Source organism: Saimiri boliviensis, chromosome 9 (assembly GCF_048565385.1).
Source record: "Saimiri boliviensis isolate mSaiBol1 chromosome 9, mSaiBol1.pri, whole genome shotgun sequence".
Classification (NCBI taxonomy): Eukaryota; Metazoa; Chordata; class Mammalia; order Primates; family Cebidae; genus Saimiri; species Saimiri boliviensis.
Window position 1 is genome coordinate 97267559 of NC_133457.1, and position 18719 is coordinate 97286277.

Below are 18719 nucleotides of genomic sequence, written 5' to 3' on the forward strand. Positions count from 1 at the left end.
GAGTGCAATCTGAAGCATGTGAAGGGTCTCAGTGAACTCGATTTAGAGTAGAATGGGCTTTCCAGGCACAAGAACGCTATGTTCAAGGTCTCTGTTTTTAGGGGACCGCAGTAAGGCCACAATTTCCCCTCCTTTAAACCTTACCTGGGTGTCTGACTGGGGGAGTATTACAGATTTGTTGTCCATAAGATTAGTTTGTGTGAAGCCCCTCTGACAAGGCCTCTGTAGAAGGCACGCAGTAAGCACTTAGTAAACGAGGTTAACGGGGCATGGCTTCAACCCAGCTCCGACGCCGGAGAGTATCCTCCTCTGAGTTGGCTCCCAGAACGCTCCCAGCTCCAGCGCTTCCCCAATGGATGGAGCAATAAAGGCTGAGCTCTCAGCCCTCCTGTCTCTGGCATGTGCACAGGTTCCACAAGACCAAGCCGGTGCTCATGTGCTACCACTGGCAGACCTACCACGTGCAGGACATCCTGAGCATGGCCAAGTACCAGAACCAGTTCCTTGGGACCTCCTCCTACAGTGGGGACATCCTCTTCTGGAACACCAGCACACTCAAGCCCATCTTCGGCTTCAATGCCTCTATAAGCCCCTTGCCCTTGCAGCCCAAGAGGGTATGTTAACAGGAGCACACTCTCTTCCCACCCTTCTCTCAGCTGAGAGCCAGAATCCTGTGGGGCAGGGAGGCTGGGGAGCACCCTGGGCAGCAGGAGGGATGATGGTGACTTGTTCTGGAGAGGGTGGGGAGCTTGGTTAGGTAGGTGGTAGTTTCTGTAATTTTCCTCATTGGACAAATGAGATGAGAAAGTGGAGGCACAGAGAGGTTAAGCACCTTGCCTAAGGTCACACAGCCAAGAAGTCGATCCAAACCCAGGCATTCTGACTCCAAAGGCTGGCAGTGCTGGTCCTGCCATCTGTAGGTTACTCACTCCTTCCCATTGCCACTACACATTACCCCTCTGGGCTCACCAGTAGGGACTAAGGCAACCCATTCAGTCTCCAAATTTCCATATCTCAGCAGATCAAAGCAGGAAGGGACCTTAGGGGCCACCTCATCCAGTGGTTTTTTTCAAATGTGTTGGGGAGAGATGCTTGGAAGCTTCTGCAGGGGGGCTCTGGTAGCTGGGGCTTCCCCCAGAATGGCTCAGCTTTTTATCGATTTTATGCTTCGGAGCCTCCCTTGAGATTAAAGGTAACCCCAAAAATATTTGGAAACCACTGTCCATTTGACAGATGAGGAGACTGAGTTCCTCATGGGAGCAGTGTCCTGCCTGTTGGGACTCCAGGCACTGCAGCTGGCCAGGAATGGGTTAGAAGCTCTGGGCTGATGTCTTCAAGGGGGCTAGGTTTCTGGGAAGCAAGCCCTGGGTGGCTGGAGGGCCCCGTGGTTTTGGCATTGATCTGGGGCAGCCCAGAATTTACCTCTAGGACATTGCAATGCCTTAGGGGCTGCTTTCTCCTTGGCACAGGCACGAGATGTGAACTACTGCCTGGCTGAAAGCCAGGGGCCCAGCGGACCCTGTGTGGAACGGAAGAAGTGGGCATACAAGACCCGCAAGAAGCTCTCCAGTCTCCGCCCCAAGTCTGGGGCCAGTACCAACCTGAGGCAGAGCCTGGTGTCGGCTCCCCCAGTGATGAGGTGCCCGAGAGACAGCGAGTCAGACAGACCTGTGCCCCAGCAGGTGGGAGCGAGAGCCCAGCCAGAAGCGACCCTCATTCTCCAGCCACCAGCATTCACACACCTGCTGTGTGTGTGTTTTCTTACTAGGATGCACTTTTTTTCCCGAGTGCCTTTAGGTCCTTTAACTCACTTGTTTTCCCCATTGTGGGCCTGGGTAGGGCACCCTCCAGTTTTAGTCCCACTGGACTAAAATCCAACTGAAATCTAACCTGGAGCTGGGGCTTGGTCCCTTTCCAGGGCATGGCTAATACCAGGCCTCAAAGTCTGAAAGCTGAAAGGCAGGACCCAAAGAGAACACAGCCCCGAAAACCTAAAATTGGATGTTAGATCCTGGGCTGCATTCTCAGTCCTCAAGCGCAGGTCACCTGACCTTGGCCCCGGTGCAGAGGTGAGCCATGGGGACCTCAGCCGCTTGGAGGCCAGGCCGCAAGAGTCTGAGACCCAGACCCAGACAAACCACTCTCTTCCTCCTCTGAGCCTCGTTTCTGCTCCAGGACTAGCCTTTCCAAGAATGGCTGGCAGTGTTATTTTACAGGGAGTCTGGAGAAAGAGCAGGAGGAGTTACTTTTCCTACTTGCAGGAAATGGCTTGCCCTTGAACTTTCAGCGGTGAGGACGGTATTCCACCATCAGGGCAATAATCTCTTGTATCGAGGAGGAGGAACCAGCCAGATTGTTCTCACAGTCAAAGTCTGATTTCCATTCCTGGGAGCTGAGGCTTGAGTGAGAGCCACCACGTTCCCCAGACACACAATAATTGGTAGGCATAGGGCAGTCTAGACCTCGATTCAACATGATCTGCTAGGATATTGTTTTGCTGTAAGATGTGTACACTTTACCACAAGACACTCATACCATCTTTGAGTTACCAGAGGTTACGCCACTGCTTTCAAATTTTCTAGGGCAATGAGTGGATGGGTATATTTGCCCCTCTATCCTTATTTTTATTTTATTTTTTTGAGATGGACCCTTCCAGGCTGGAATGCAGTGGCGTGATCTCTGCTCAGTGCAACCTCCGTCTCCCAGGTTTAAGAGATTCTCCTGCCTCAGCCTCCCTAGTAGCTGGGATTACAGGTGTGCATCATCATGCCCAGCTAAATTTTTTCTATTTTTATTTATTTATTTATTATTATTTAAGTTCGGGGGTACATGTACAGAATGTGCAGTTTTGTTACATAGGTATACATATGCCATGGTGGTTTGCTGCATCTATCACTCCATCATCTACATTAAGTATTTCTCCTAATGCTAATTTTTTGTATCTTTATTGGAGACAGGGTTTCTCCATGTTGGCCAGGCTGGTCTCGAACTCCTGGCTTGAAATTATTTGCCTTGGCCTCCCAAAGTGCTGGGATTCCAGGTGTGAACCACCATGCCCGGTCTTTATCCTCATTTAACCAGGATGGTCTCTTCCAGGACAAAGAGTCTTCCCCAGAGGCAAACTCAAGTCTCTGCCCCAATTTTGCTCTAACAAAATTTCTGGGAACTTAAAGTGGATGTTTCCAGGATCCACCGAGCTGCTTTTCCCAGGGCAGTGTACCTGCTGCGGGGGCTCAGGAGTGCCACCCTCTTTTATAATCTTCCTACGGTCTCTGATCCCCCATGGGGAAGGGAAACACCCTCATGGGGACTTGGGTGCCCATCTTTCTTTCCTTCCAGAAACCTTCCAGTGCTGTTGGCTCATCCAGGCAGCCAAGCAAGATCCGTAGCCAACAGTCCCTTTACAAAGAGGCTGAAACGAGAAAAGAAGAATTGCAGAAGAATATGTTGCTTCAATCCAGTGCCTCGGTGGAGAAGGTTGGCCATGATCAGCCAGGGAGTGGGATGTGAGCCGGGGAGTGGGCAGTCAGGATGGGGCTTGGGAGGCATCTTGGAGAGGATGGAGCCACTTGGGATTCTGAAGTAAGAGCTGTGGCGTCTGGGGAGAGCTCCTATATTAATCTGTTTTCACGCAGCTGATAAAGACATACCCAGGACTAGGAAGAAAGAGGTTTAACTGGATTTACAGTTCCACATGGCTGGGGAGACCTCACAATCATGGCGGAAGGGGAAAGGCACTTCCTACGTGGCAGCAGCAAGAGAAAATTAGAAGCAAAATCGGAAACCCCTGATAAACCCATCAGATCTCATGAGACTTATTCACTATCACGAGAATTGCTGGGAAAAGACAGGCCCCCATGATAAAGTTACTTCCCCCTGGGTCCCTTCCACAGCACAGGGGAATTCTGGGAGGTACAGTTAAAGTTGAGATTTCAATGGGGACGCAGCTAAACTATTATCAGTTACCCAGGAGGTGGAGTCGGGGTGCCTATGGAGGTGAGCAGTGTCCCCCCTGGACTGGGAGTAGCAGTATTTCCTCTGGACTAGGAGGCAGGAGAGGCAGCATCTCCAAACTCCAGTTAGAACGCCCTCCTGTTCGCTGGGACGGTGTTTTATACCGAACATGAGTTGGGCGTGGGTTCATCTCTGTTCTCCTTCCTGAACCTTCTCCTTTCTGAACCTGGACACCCCTCACCGTGACACTGACTCCCCCTCCTGAAAATACAAATCAGAGTTGAGTGAGGGTGTGGCCGGCCTGCTCCACCACCCAGCTCCGCGGACCAGCAACTTGCAAACAAGGGGGCTGTAAGGTTTATTCTCTGTGAGGTCTATTGCCGAGTTTAAAATGAGGAAACTGAGGCCTGCATGAGAACAATTAGATGCCAATTTATTTGGCTCCTGGGTGAGGTTCTGTGGTCCTAGGGAAAGAGACCAGGGAAGTCTCGCCTGACTCCTCTCAGGCATGGGGTTATAGAGGGAGGGAAGGTGCTCTGATTGGCTGTGGAGAACAGGACGTGGACATGGCAAGCTGCTGTAGGTAGGCAGGATTTCTGGTGAGTGGGCTGGACAGGGCAAAATGCTATTGGGCAGGTTTTGGCGGGGCTTCTTTTAAAATTTGGCGGGGTTTTTCCAACGGCTGGCTAGGTTCTGGGTGCAGAGTTTAGTGTTGAGTGCAGATCCTGGTGCTGAGTGCAGAGGGGATTTCCAACGGCAGGCTAGGTGCTGAGTGCAGAGTTTAGTGTCGAGTGCAGATCCTGGTGCTGAGTGCAGAGGGGATTTCCGAGGCAGGCTAGGTGCCGAGTGCAGAGTTTAGTGTCGAGTGCAGATCCTGGTGCTGAGTGCAGAGGGGCTTTCCGAGGCAGGCTAGGTGCCGAGTGCAGAGTTTAGTGTCGAGTGCAGATCCTGGTGCTGAGTGCAGAGGGGATTTCCGAGGCAGGCTAGGTGCCCAGTGCAGAGTTTAGTGTCGAGTGCAGATCCTGGTGCTGAGTGCAGAGGGGATTTCCAACGGTGGGCTAGGTGCCGAGTGCAGAGTTTAGTGTTGAGTGCAGAGGTGGGCAGGGCGAAACTAGATACTGAGTGCAGATTCTGGTGACGGTAATGTCAGGCATAGAGAGGGATGGGCGTGTCTGAGCTCCCAGCGACGGGGGCTGTGTCCTGAGAGCTGGGTTTTGCAGTGTTGGGAGGGAGAGCCAGGAGTTGCTGCATGTTCTCTCCTCCAGGTTCTGAATATTTCTCTCTCCTCACTTTTTTTTTTTCTTTCTTGAGACAGGGTTTCACTGTCACCCAGGCTAGATTGCAGTGGTGTAATCACAGCTCACTACAGCCTCAACCTCCTGGGCACTAGTGATCCTTCCTCTTCAGCCTGTGAGTAGCTGGGACTACAGGCATGCACTATCATGCCCAGCTAATAATTATTATTTTTTTTTGTAGAGATGCAGTCTCACTATGCTGCCCGGGCTGGTCTTGAACTCCTGGGCTCAAGCGATCCTCCTGCCTCAGCCTCCCAAAGTGTTAGGATTATGGAAGTGAACCACCATTCCTGACCTCTTCCTTCTTTTTCTCTTTTTTTTAAAAAACAAAGAGGCCCCACAAAAAACCTTAAATAATTTTTAAAAGTAAAGATAGTAGTTTATAATAAAAAGAAGTACGTGTAAAGAAAGAAAAGTCCTCCATGTCTCACCCTACTCCATCCCACTCTTAACAGCAGCAGTCACTGCTAGCAGGTTGGTTTTAGCCTTGTATTTTTTTTTTGACTAGTAATATAAAATAATAGCTATGTCCTGCCATGTGCTTTTTTCTGTAAGTCTATAGCATGGATATACTTTCATGAGAGGAATTTAGATTGATCTTATTCTTTTGTTACCTTATTCTTTTTGTTTTTTGAGAGGGAGTCTCGCCTTGTCGCCCAGGCTGGAGTGCAATGGCACAATCCTGGCTCACTGCAACCTCTGTCTCCCGGGTTAAACCGATTCTCCTGCCTCAGCCTCCTGAATACCTGGGATTACAGGTGCCCACCACCATGCCTGGCTAATCTTTTGTATCTTTAGTAGAGATGGGGTTTCACCACGATGGCCAGGCTGGTCTCAAACTCCTGACCTTGTGATCCACCCACCTCGGCCTCCCAAAGTTCTGGGATTACAGGTGTGAGCCACTGCACACGCTCATTATTTTTTGTTTTTTGAGACAGGGTCTCAGCTGTCTTTCTTGCCCAGGCTGGAGTGCAGTGGCACAATCATGGCTCACTGCAGCCTCCACTTCCCAGGCTGAAGTAATCCTCCCATCTCAGCCTTCTGAGTATTAATACCTAGGACCATAGGGGTGTGCTACTGTGCCTGGCTGATTAAAAAAAAATATTTATAGAAATAGTGTCTCCCTATGTTGCCCAGGCTGGTCTTGACCTGGGCTCAAGCAGTCCTCCCACCTTGGCCTCCCAAAGTGCTGGGATTACAGGCATGAGCCACCATGCCCAGCTACATGTGTTGTTTTCATTTTGTCCATCAAGCAGCCCTGGGCAATATGTACTATTATTCCCATTTTATGGCTGAAGAAACAGGCTCAATGAGGTCAAGTGACTTGCCTAAGATTCTGGCAGCGCCAGGGCCTGAGTCTAGGTCTGTTTGTTCTTGAAGTTCAAGTTCTTTTCACTCTTTGTGCCGCCACTGTTGGGAATTCCTTGGACTTTTTATGTGGCCCGGTGATCTGCATGTCATAAGGATTGTATCATGAATCTTGATTGAACAGAGAATTGCATGTTTCTAGGATCAGAAACACACTCCTAGAAAGCTTTTGCTATGTTGTGTTATGTTTCAGTGGTTAACTAGTATTTATTGAGCTCTCAATATCTGCCAGACAATGAACTTAATGATTTATGTGTATTATTTTTTGTTTTTGAAGTATCGATTGAAGGATTGAATGTCATTGGTGAGATTTGAGGCACTGGCTGGTAGGGCTCTGTGAGTGTGAGTGTGTGTGTGTATGTGTGTGTGTCTGTGTCTGTGTATGTGTGTGTCTGTGTGTGTGTCTGTGTGTGTATATGTGTGTGTCTGTGTATGTCTCTGTGTGTGTGTATGTCTGTGTGTGTGCATATGTATGTATGTGTGTTTGTGTATCTGTGTATGCGTGTGTGTCTGTGTATCTGTGTATGTGTGTGTGTCTGTGTGTGTATATCTGTATGTCTGTGTATGTCTCTGTGTGTGTGTGCACGTGTGTCTGTGTATATGTCTGTGTGTGCATATGTATGTGTGTATATGTGTGTGTGTATCTGTGTGTGTGTCTGTGTGTGTCTGTGTATCTGTGTATGTGTGTGTGTCTGTGTCTGTGTGTCTGTGTTTATAAGGGCCTGCTGGTCACTGTCTAAGGCTGGCCCCCTCTGGACGCTGACCCTCACCTCTGGCTTCAAGGTGCACTGTCTCCACCTGCACCACTCCTTGAGTAGCAGGGTCCCTTCTCTTGGGCACTGGTGGGCAGAGTGAAGCATTCTAGGGTGGTGCCCTGGAGAGAGTCCAGAGTGCTTGGGTCACCTCTGATCTCAGCCTATCCTTAGTGGAAGAGGGGCTTAGGTGGGCTGGTGAAAGGATGCCTGTTGGGGAGTGGGTGGGGATCTTACCTGTCGGGTCTTCCTTCCCATTCTTTCTGGCCATCCCAGAAGACTGTGGGGCATGGCAGAAAGAGCACTAGGAAGGAGCCCAGGATGCAGATCCAGGACCAGCTGTGTCCCTGACAGTCTTTATTTTTAATTTTACTTATTTATTTATTTTTGAGATGGAGTCTCACTCTGTTGCCCAGGCTGGAGTGCAGTTGCGCAATCTTAGCTCACTACCACCTCTGCCTCCTGGGTTCAAGTGATTCTCATGCCTCGACCTCCTGAGTAGCTGGGATTACAGGCATGTGGCACCATACATGGCTAATTTTGTGTTTTTAATGGAGACAGGGTTTCACCATGTTGTCCAGGCTGGTCTCAAACCCCTGACCTTAAGCGATCTTCCTGCTTTGGACTTCTAAAATCCTGGGATTATAGGCATGAGCCACCACACCTGGCTAATTTTGTGTTTTTAGTGGATATGGGGTTTCACCATGTTGTCCATGCTGGTCTTGAATTCCTGGCCTCAAGTGATCCTGCCTTGGCCTCCCAAAGTATTGAGATTATAGGCCTGAGCCACTGTGCCCAGCCCCTGACAGTCTTTAGATGAAGTACTTGCCCCTGGCCATCTCTGTAGTAGGGAAAGACCAGATGGCGGGCAGTGGAAAATTGCTCCAAATTATATGGAGTTTAGCTAGTTACTAGCTGCAGTGGCTTCTTCTGAAGGGACCCACAGGGAGGCTGTTAGGTCCTATGGTTGAGAAACTATCTGGGGTTCCTGGGCTGAGTGAGACTGAAATGCATAACTTTAGTCCAGCAGCTCTTTCCAAAATGAGCAGGCCAATGTGTTGGAGGGGGCTGGATGCTGAGTGCAAAAGGAATAGTGTTGGTTACCTGTCCCTTGTGGCCACATGGCTCTGTTCTGCCTCGGGCCACCATTCCCACTGTGCTTTTCTCTACTATAAGCAACAGATGCTGGCCATGCAGTTGACGCCGTGCTCTAGGCGGGCCATCCCTCTCTAGTGCTGCCCAGGCCCTGAGTGCTCACTCAGCTTCACCCTGCCTGCTCTTACCGTCCCAGGGCTGGCAGAGGAATGGCTGGAATGGCTGCCTCAGCTTTTCCCTAGTTCAGGCATGGGAGACCTTTGTGGCACATCACTTTGGTGAATCCTGTGCAACTATGAGGAACCACATTTTAGAAAAATATTTAATCATCTGGAATGCGCTTATGACAATTTAAAACACATCCTTTAAAATGACGGTTAATGACTACTGTAAAAGTTGTGTGCATCTTAATTTTTTTATGGTTTTGATTTTTCAAGCAAAACTGGGAACATTTGAAACTATTGTTTAGCTCTTGGCTTTTTTTCCAAAGAGGTATGATGTTTCTTGTCACCAGCTGGGTAGGAAGGGTGGGAGCACCATCACCACTCCCATCGGACATCTGGGAAATTGGGGGACCAGGTGGGGGTGGTGACTTGCTGGGGTCCCTCAGCACCATGCGACAGTGGCTCATAGCGCTGCTGAGTTACACCCTCCTCTCTCCCTCAGATAATCTTCCTGCAGACCAGGCCTCGCCTGCCACACACAGCTGCCCTGCTGAGCAGCTGCATGGACGGCTACATCTACGCCTGGTCCATCCACGGGAATGGGGGCCTGCTGGGGAAGTTTCCTGTGGACCTAGACCCTGGGGATGTTGTCGTGGGTGCCATGGCCACTGATAAAAATGACTGGATCCTCATCACAGGGGACTGTAGAGGATATATCAAGGTGAGGAAGAACCGGCACTGAGATCGAGGGGCTGGTGCCAACCAAGCGTGCAGCCACCTCTTTGCTGCACATGGTCCTTGCCTGGCTCCTACTCCCTCTGGGTACTGGTTCCATTTGTCAAACAATGCAGGGAGGAGGGTGGGCTACCTTAGGAGTCGTCCCCTACTCTGCTATGCCCAGTGACATGAGTGGGGGCTTGGTTCAAAAGGCCCCTCCAGGAAGCCTTCCCTGGTGAATTCCAGGCTCCATCATTGTCTTCTCCAACTCCCACATCCCCCAGTCATGTGGCTAATCTAGGATCAGCTGGCTCAGGAGCTGATTTTGTGCCTTGTGGCAAGATGTGAGGCAGGGGTGAGCCAGTCACACCCTGCCTGCCTGCTAATCCTGGAGTCTGGCCTAGAAGATCCCTAAGGCGCTTTCTGGCCCTGAGTAGTGAGGTATCTCAGAGATGTAAGTTAGAACTTACATCGTCCACATATGAAGAGGAAGGGTCTGGGAGGAGCCCACATAGTGAGTTGGGGTCTGGGTCAAGGCATGTGAGGCCACTAACCCACACTTTGTGTCTAGATCTGGGACATCAAGGATTACTGTACATGCGCTGATAAACAGCCATTCCAATCCAGTGGGGCCAAGGCTGACTCCGAAGCACCCAACAAGTTCCGGTTCTTAATTCCTCAGCAGGTTGGGACCAGCTTCCCATACTACATCTCCTGGGAGGATAAAGAGGTAGGAGGATTGCTGGAGGGTTGCTCAGCAAAGTGCCTTTGAGCCCCACAGTTGAGTTAGGATCATCGACTATCTCATACCCAAGAGAAATACATTTACTGAAAGATAAGAGCAAAAATGTTGGTAGAATTAGTATTCATAATAATGCCACATGAGAAAAAACCCAAACACTCATCACCGTAGACTTGAAAATAATTAGAAAAAAACTACAGAATATATCTGGCACCAGAAATGAATTTACCTACTACAAAATGTAGAACTCTTCAAACAATTTAGGCAAAAGAAGTTAGACACAGAAGAGTATATAGTAGAAATGATCATTTTTGTTGGGAGACTGGAGAGGCTAGAAGGAATCACGAAGGAGACTTCTGGGGTGGTTGGCAATGTTCTGACTCATCAGTGGGCCTGATCATGCAGTTGTGTTCAGTTTCTAAAGATTTATTCAGTGGTGGGCCGGGTGCAGTGGCTTTTGCCTGTAATCCCAGCACTTTGGGAGGCCAAGGCTGGTGGATCACCTGAGGTCAGGGGATTGAGACCAGCCTGACCAGCATGGTCAGGCTGACCAACAATTCCATCTCTACTAAAAATACAAAAATCAGCCGGGTGTGGTGGTGGCACACGTCTGTAATCCCAGCTACTTGGGAGGCTGAGGCACAAGAATTGCTTGAACCTGGGAGGTGGAGATTGTAGTGAGCTGAGATTGCACCAGTGCACTCCAGCCTGGGTGACAGAGCAAGACTCTGTCTCAAAAAAAAATAAATTCAGTGGTACACTTATATACAATTTTCTGTGTGTATATTTATACATCAATAAAAGTTTTAAAAAGTCAGATAACATAAAAAGGCTTACAGCGAAGAGTCTGGGTCCCATTCCTGTTCCCCCAAAACAGTTCATGTGTCCCTGAAATAAGCAGTTGTGTTGATTTTTGGGTATTCCTCCAGTGTTTACTTATGCAAACAGAAATGTGTAAAGTTATTTTCCCCTGAAGGTAGCATTTCACGTACACTGGAACTCATCTTGCTTTTCTTGCTGTATGATACCTCTTAGAGACCTTTGCATAGCAGCACATTATCCCTTTTCAAGGTAAATTTGCCTTTAAAAAAATCTTACACAAAAGTGAATAGTGAATGTCATTTTACATATGTGAAGGCATTTCTGTAAGAGACGTTCTTGGAAGTGGGTTGCTAGGTGAAAGGGTTGCATGCATTTGCAATTTTGAGAGCCCTCTTGTAGTCTTACATGCCTTCTGAATCTCTGCATGAGTGTGTTATGGCCAGTCAGTTTTGGTATGAAGAGAATGTCATTGTATTCAAATCTCTTGGGAACTGGTTACCCACAGCATCAGCATGTGAAGAATTTATCATGTTGATACAATCATTATAACAATAATATGTACTGCTTGCAGTGTTCCAGAGATGGTGATTAGTATGTTATATATGCATTAATAAATCTCCATAATTACTTGTGAGGGAAATGTTATTTTTCAGATGAGGAAGTAATGAAACTGAAGAGCTGAGAGACTTGTCTAAGCTCCAGTAGCAACCAGTATAGACCTGGGACTAAACCCAAGTCTGTCTGACTCCAGCGTCTGTGTTCCTGACCATATGCTCTTAGTTTTATAACAATATATTTTAAACAATTGGGATGATATTGTATGTAACTAGAATTTCATGTATCGTCAAATATTTTTTCTTTAAAAATTTTATTAGTATTGTTTTAAATGGGCAAATCATAATTATTTACATTTCTGAGGTTCAATGTGATGTTTTGATCTATGTACACGTGTGGAATGATTACATCAAGCCAATTAACATACCTACCACCTTGGCTGGGCGCGGTGGCTCACGCCTATAATCCCAGCATTTTAGGAGGCCAAAGTGGGGGAATCACAAGGTCAGGAGATTGAGACTATCCTGGCTAACATGATGAAACCCCCATCTCTACTAAAAATCCAAAAAAAATTAGCCGGGCATGGTGGCGCATGACTAGTCCCAGCGAGGCAAGAGAATCGCTTGAACCCAGGAGGCGGAGGTTGCAGTGAGCTGAGATTGCACTATTGCACTCCAGCCGGGGCAACAGAGCCAGACTCCATCTCAAAAAAACAAAAACAAAACCCAAAAAACATTATCTACCACCTCACTTACTTACAGTTTTTATGGTGATTCATTTAAAATTTACTCTTTTAGTTGTGTTGAAGGATGCAATATATTATTGACTGTAGTCACTCTGCTGTGCAACAGATCTCAAATCTTATTCCTCCTGTCTTACTGAAACTTGGTATCCCTTTGACCAGTAACTTCCCATTCTCTCCCCCTCATTCTCCACGCTACCCTTTAAGCCTCTGGTAACCATTATTCTCCTTTCTACTTCTTTTTAAAAACCTTTTTTTGGCCAAGTGCGGTGGCTCATGCCTGTAATTCCAGTACTTTGGGAGGCTGAGGTAGGTGGATCACCTGAGGTCAGGAGTTCAAAACCAGCCTGGCCAGCATGGTGAAACCCTGTGTCTACTAAAAATACAAAATTAGCCGGGTGTGGTGATGCGTGCCTGTAATCCCAGCTACTCTGAAGACTGAGGCAGGAAATCACTTGAATCTCGGAGGCAGAGGTTGCAGTGAGCTCAGGTTGTGTTACTGCACTCCAGCCTGGGCAACAAAGTGAGACTCCGTCTCAAAAAATAAATAAATCAAATCAAATAAAAAAACATTTTTTTTTTTTTTCTTGTAGAGATGAGGGTCTCACTGTTTTTCCTGGACTGGTCTTAAACTCCTGTGCTCAAGGAATCCTCCTACCGTGGTCTCCCAAAGTGCTGGGATTATGGGTGTGAGCCACTCTGCCCCGCCCCTTCTGCTTCTATGAGTTCGACTTTTTATGATTCCATGTATAAATAAGATCATGTGGTATTTTTCTTTCCTGCCTGACTTATTTCACTTAGCATAATGTCCTCCAGATTTATCTATGTTGTCCCAAATGACAGGACTTTTTTCTCTTTTAAGGCTGAATATTATTCCATTGTGTATATACACCACATTTTCATTGTCTGTTCATCCTCTGATGGCCCTTTATGTTGATTTCATATCTTGGCTATTGTGAAAAGTGCTGCAATAAACATGGGAGTATGGATATTTCTTTGACATATTGATATGACATATTGATCTCTTTTGGGTATATACCCAGAAGTGCGATTGCTAGATCATATAGTAGTTCTAATTTTAGTTTTTTGAGGAAACCCTGTACTATTTCGCATAGTGGTTGATACGGTTTGGTTGTGTCCTCACCCAAATCTCATCTTGAGTTGTAGCTCCCATAATCCCATGTGTGGTGTGAGAAACCTGGTGGGAGGTCACTGAATCATGGGGGTGGTTTCTCCTGTGCTGTTCTCATGATAGTGAATAAGTCTCATGAGATGTGATGGTTTTATGAAGGGCAGTTCCCCTGCACATGCTCTCTTGGCTGCCGTCTTGTAAGATGTGCCTTCGCCTCCTTTCACCTTCTGCCCGACTGTGAGGCCTCTCCAGCCATGTGGAACTGTGAGTCCATTAAACGTCTTTTTCTTTATAAATGGCCCAGTTTCGGGTATGCCTTTCTTAGCAGCATGACAGCAGACCAACACAGTGGTTGTACTAGTTTACATTCCCTGCAACATCGTACAAGGATTTTCTTCTTTCTGCATCCTCACCAGCACTTAAACTGCTTGTCTTTTTGATAACATCTAATCTGACAATGTAAGATGGCATCTCATTGTGGTTTAATTTGTTTTTCCTAATGATTAGTGATACTGAACATTTTTTTCTTGAATCTGTTGGCCATTTTAATGTCTTCATTTGAGAAATGCCTCTTCAGGTGATTTGTCCATTTTCTAATTGGGTTGTTTTCTGACTATTGAGTTTTTTGAGTTTCTTATTTATTGTGGCTATTACTCCCTTATCAGATGTATGATTTGCATATATTTTCTGTCTCTCTGTGGGTGAGCTGTTCACTTTGTTCATTGTTTCCTTTGCTGTCCAAAAGCCTTGTATTTTGTCTAAAATCTCATTTGTCTGTTTTTGGTTTTATTTATTTATTTATATTTATTTATTTATTTATTTATTTATTTTTGAGACGGAGTTTCGCTCTTGTTACCCAGGCTGGAGTGCAATGGCGCGATCTCGGCTCACCGCAACCTCCGCCTCCTGGGTTCAGGCAATTCTCCTGCCTCAGCCTCCTGAGTAGCTGGGATTACAGGCATGTGCCACTATGCCCAGCTAATTTTTTGTATTTTTAGTAGAGACGGGGTTTCACAATGTTGACCAGGATGGTCTCGATCTCTTGACCTTGTGATCCACCCGCATCGGCCTCCCAAAGTGCTGGGATTACAGGCTTGAGCCACCGTGCCCGGCTATATTTATTTTAAATTATTTTTAAGATGGAATCTTGCTCTGTCACCTAGGCTAGAGTGCAATGGTACGATCTCAGCTCACTGCAACCTCTATCTCCCAGGTTCAAGTGAGTCTCCTGCCTCAACCTCCTAAGTAGCTGGAATTACAGGCATGTGCCACGACACCCAGCTAATTTTTGTATGTTTTGGTAGAGACAGGATTTCACCATGTTGGCCAGGCTGGTGTTGAACTCCTGTTATTTTTATTTTTATTTTTATTTTTTTGTGTGGAGGGGGTGGAGTCTCACTCTGTTGCCCAGGCTGGAATGCAGTAGTGCATTCTCAGCTAACTGCAACCTCTGCCTCCTGGGTTCAAGTGATTATTCTACCTCAGCCTCTTGAGTAGCTCTGGTTACAGGTGTTCACCACCATGTCCGGCTAATTTTTGTATTTTTTGTAGAGACAGTGTTTTGCCATATTGGCCAGGCTTATCTTGAACTCCTGGCCTCAGGTGATTCACCTGCCTCGGCATCCCAAAGTGCTGGAGTTGTATTCTTAATTTCCTGTTCTGATCATTCATTGTTAGTATATAAAAACACTACTGATTTTTGTGTGTTAATATATCCTGCAAATTTACTGAATTTGTCAATTTTTTTTTTTTTTTGAGACAAAGTCTCACTGTCACCAGGCTGGAGTGCAGTGGCACAAACTTGGCTCACTGCAACCTCTGTCTCCTGGGTTCAAGCTATTCTCCCGTCTCAGTCTCCCAAATAGTTGGGATTACAGATGTCTGCCACCATGCCCAGCTAATTTTTGCATTTTTAGTAGAGGTGGGGTTTCACCATGTTGGCCAGGATGGTTTCGATCTCCTGACTTTGTGATATGCCTGCCTCGGCTTCCCAAAGTGCTGGGATTACAGGCATGAGCCACCTCGCCTGGCCAGATTTTTAATGTACAAAGTCATGTTGTTATTAAGCAGAAACAATTTCGCTTCATTCTTTCCTATCAGGATGCTTTTATTTCTTTCTCTTGCCTAGTTGCTCTGTCTAGGACTTCTAGTACTATGTTGAAAAAAAGTGGTCAGAGTGTGCATCCTTGTCTTGCCCCTAATCTTAGAGGAAAAATCTATGCAACATTGAATATGATATTAGCTATGGGTTAATCATAAATGGCCTTTATAGTGTTGAGGGTACATTCCTTCTATACCTAATCTGTTAAGAGTTTTTATCATGTTGAATTTTGTTAGATTTTTTTTCTGCATCATAGATGCATGACATGATCATATGATTTTTATCTTTTATTTTGTTAATATGGTCTATCACAGTTATAGATTTCTGTATGTTTAACCATCCTTGCATCCCTGGGATAGAAAATATTCTTGAACACCACAATCCCCATTGATTAAATGATATTTTACTTTATGGAGTTACAAATTTTCATTTTATGGGATTATAATTACTTAGCTTGTTACCTACTATTGGACATTAGTATGGTTTCTGACTTTTCATTATCAAAAAATAAAGAAAAATGAACAAAACCATAGAAAGACACAAACTACTAAAGCTGACTTAAGAAAAAATAGAAAATCTGAAGATATAGAAAACCTGAATGTAACAAGTAAGGAGATTGGATTAGTAATAAAATTTCCCATAAAGAAAACTCCGCATTCAGGTTGTTTCACTGGTAAATTCTGTCCAATATTTAAAGAATTAATGTCAATTACTTACAAACTCTTCCAAAAGAGTTCTCTATGAGGCCAGTATTACCTTGATATCACAAGCAGATAAAGATGTCACAGGAAGATAAAACTACATACCCAATATTTTTATGAATATAGATATAAAAATCTTCAAAATACTAGCAAATTGAAATAGCAACATATGAAAATGATTATATACCATGACCAACTAAGATTTATTCCAGAAATGCAAAGTTTGCTTAATATTCAAAATCAATTCATGTAATACATCATATCAACTGAATAAAAAACAAAAGCCATATGATTATATCAATAGATACAAAAAGAGCATTTAACAAAATTAAACACCATTTTTTCATTAAAACACTAAATAAACTAGAAAAGACAGGAACTCCTTCAACCTGATAAAAGCTATTTATGAAAACTCACAGGTAGCATAAAACTTCATGTTGAAATATTATATACTTTTTTGTAAAATCAGAAATAAGACAAGAATGTTTACTCTTAACACCCAGTTTAATATTTTACTGGGAGGTCAATTAGGCAAGAAAATGAAATAGAAGATATCTGTATTGGGGAGGAAGAAGTTAACCATCGCTGTCTGCAGATGACATGATCTTATACATAAAACTAAAGAATCCATTGAAAATTATTAAAACTAATAAATTCAACAAGTTGCTTGATATAAGGTAAATATACAAAGTCAGTATATTTATAGACACTAGCAATAATCTGAAAATTAAATTTTTAAAATTTCACTTATAATAGCATCAAAAAGAATAAAATATTTTAGAATAAATTTGGAAAAGTAGTACAAAACTTGATCTCCGAAAATTGCATAACATTATTGAAAGAAATGAAAGAATGCCCAAATAAATGGAAATACATCTCATGTTCATTGATTGCAGGACTGGATATTGTTAATATAGCATATTCCCCAAATTGCTTCAATGCAATTTTTATCAAAATCCCAGCTGTTTTCTTTTATTTTGTATTTTATTTTCTCTTCTCTTCTCTTCTCTCCTCTCCTGTCCTCTCCTGTCCTCTCCTCTCCTCTTCTTTTCTCTCTCCTCCCTCCCTCCCTCCCTCCCTCCCTCCCTCCTTCTCTTTTCTTCCTTTTTTTTCTTTGCTGGAGTCTTGCTCTGTCACTCGGGCTGGAGTGCAGTGGCGCCATCTTGGTTCAGTGCAACCTCTGCCTCTCAGGTTCAAGTGATTCTCCTGCCTCAGCCTCCTGAGTAGCTGGAAGGCAACTTCCACTACACCTGGCTAATTTTTGTGTTCTCAGTAGAGACAGGATTTTGCCATGCTGGCCTGGCTGGTCTTGGAACTCCTGACCTCAGGTGATCCACCTGCCTCAGCCTCCCAAAGTGCTGGGAGTACAGGCGTGAGCCACTGTGCCCAGCTTGCTTCCTCTCTTCTTCCCTCTCTTCCTCCCTCTCTGCCTCCCTCCCTCTCTTCTTTCCTTTTTGGAGATGCAAGGGATCTAGATACTAAGAAAAAACTTGAGAAAGAACACAGTTGAAGGACTCAGACTTCCCAAATTCAAAACTGAATAGGAAGTTACAGTAATCAAGACAACGTGATACTGGCGTAAGGAAAGACATGTAAGTCAATGGAATAGAATTAAGAGTTGAAAAATAAATTCTCACATTTCTGGTCAATTGATTTTTGACAAGAATGCCAAGATAATCAAATGGAGGGAAATAATATTCTTTTTCAAACATGCCCTGCTGGGACCATAGGGATAACTTTATTAGAAGAATGAAGTTAGACTCCTACCTCATAACACACACAAATTAACTCCAAATGGATCATAGACCTAAATGTAAGAGCTAAAAGTATAAGACTTAGAAGAAAATAGATGAAAAATATTTGTGACCTTAAATTAGACAGTGTATCTTAGATATCACACCAAAAGTAAGCTACGAAAGAAAAAAACAAATGAATTAGACTGTCAAAATAAAAAACCCTAGGGCTGCAAAGGATATCATCAAGAAAGTGAAAAGATAACCTTAGAGAAAATACTTGCAAACCATGTATCTGATAGGCGACTAGTATCAAGAATATATGAAGAACTCTTACAACTTTATAAAAAAGATAAATTAATTAAAATATGGTAAAGGACTAATAAGTATATTAAATGATGCTGAACATCATTAGCTCTCAGAGAAATGCATATCAAAACTCTAATGAGATCCCACTTTACACTCTCCAGGATAACTATAGATAATAGCAATAGTTGTCTGGGATGTGGGTAAACTGGGACTCTTACGCATTGCTTGATAGAATGTAGAAAGCTGGCTGGGTGTGGTGGCTCACGTCTGTAATCCCAGCACTATGGGAGGCCAAGGCGGGAGGATCACCTGAGCGGTCAGGAGTTCAAGACCAGCCTGGCTATCATGGTGAAACCCTGTCTCTACTAAAATTACAAAAATCATCTGGGCATGGTGGCGGATGCCTGTAATCCCAGCTACTCAGGAGGCTGAGGCAGGAGAGTCGCTTGAACTTGGGGGGCAGAGATTGCAGTGAGCCGAGATTGAAACATCGCACTCCAGCCTGGGCAACAACAGCGAAACTGTCTCAAGAAAAAA

General features: G+C 45.1%; 1 protein-coding gene across 5 annotated transcripts in view; it reads left to right on the forward strand.

Moving 5' to 3' along the window:
* Nucleotides 1-18719, forward strand: part of EFCAB8 (EF-hand calcium binding domain 8) — a 74519-nt gene that overhangs the window by 46743 nt on the left and 9057 nt on the right. For 4 of the 5 annotated variants that reach the window (XM_074406403.1, XM_074406402.1, XM_010342698.3 and 1 more), the window contains 5 exons: nt 410-614; nt 1470-1682; nt 3340-3477; nt 9131-9349; nt 9917-10075. In XM_074406403.1, coding sequence (XP_074262504.1) covers nt 410-614; nt 1470-1682; nt 3340-3477; nt 9131-9349; nt 9917-10075 — 934 coding nt within the window. The remainder of the gene's footprint in view (nt 1-409; nt 615-1469; nt 1683-3339; nt 3478-9130; nt 9350-9916; nt 10076-18719) is intronic. The other variant, XM_074406405.1, reaches the window with a different exon arrangement.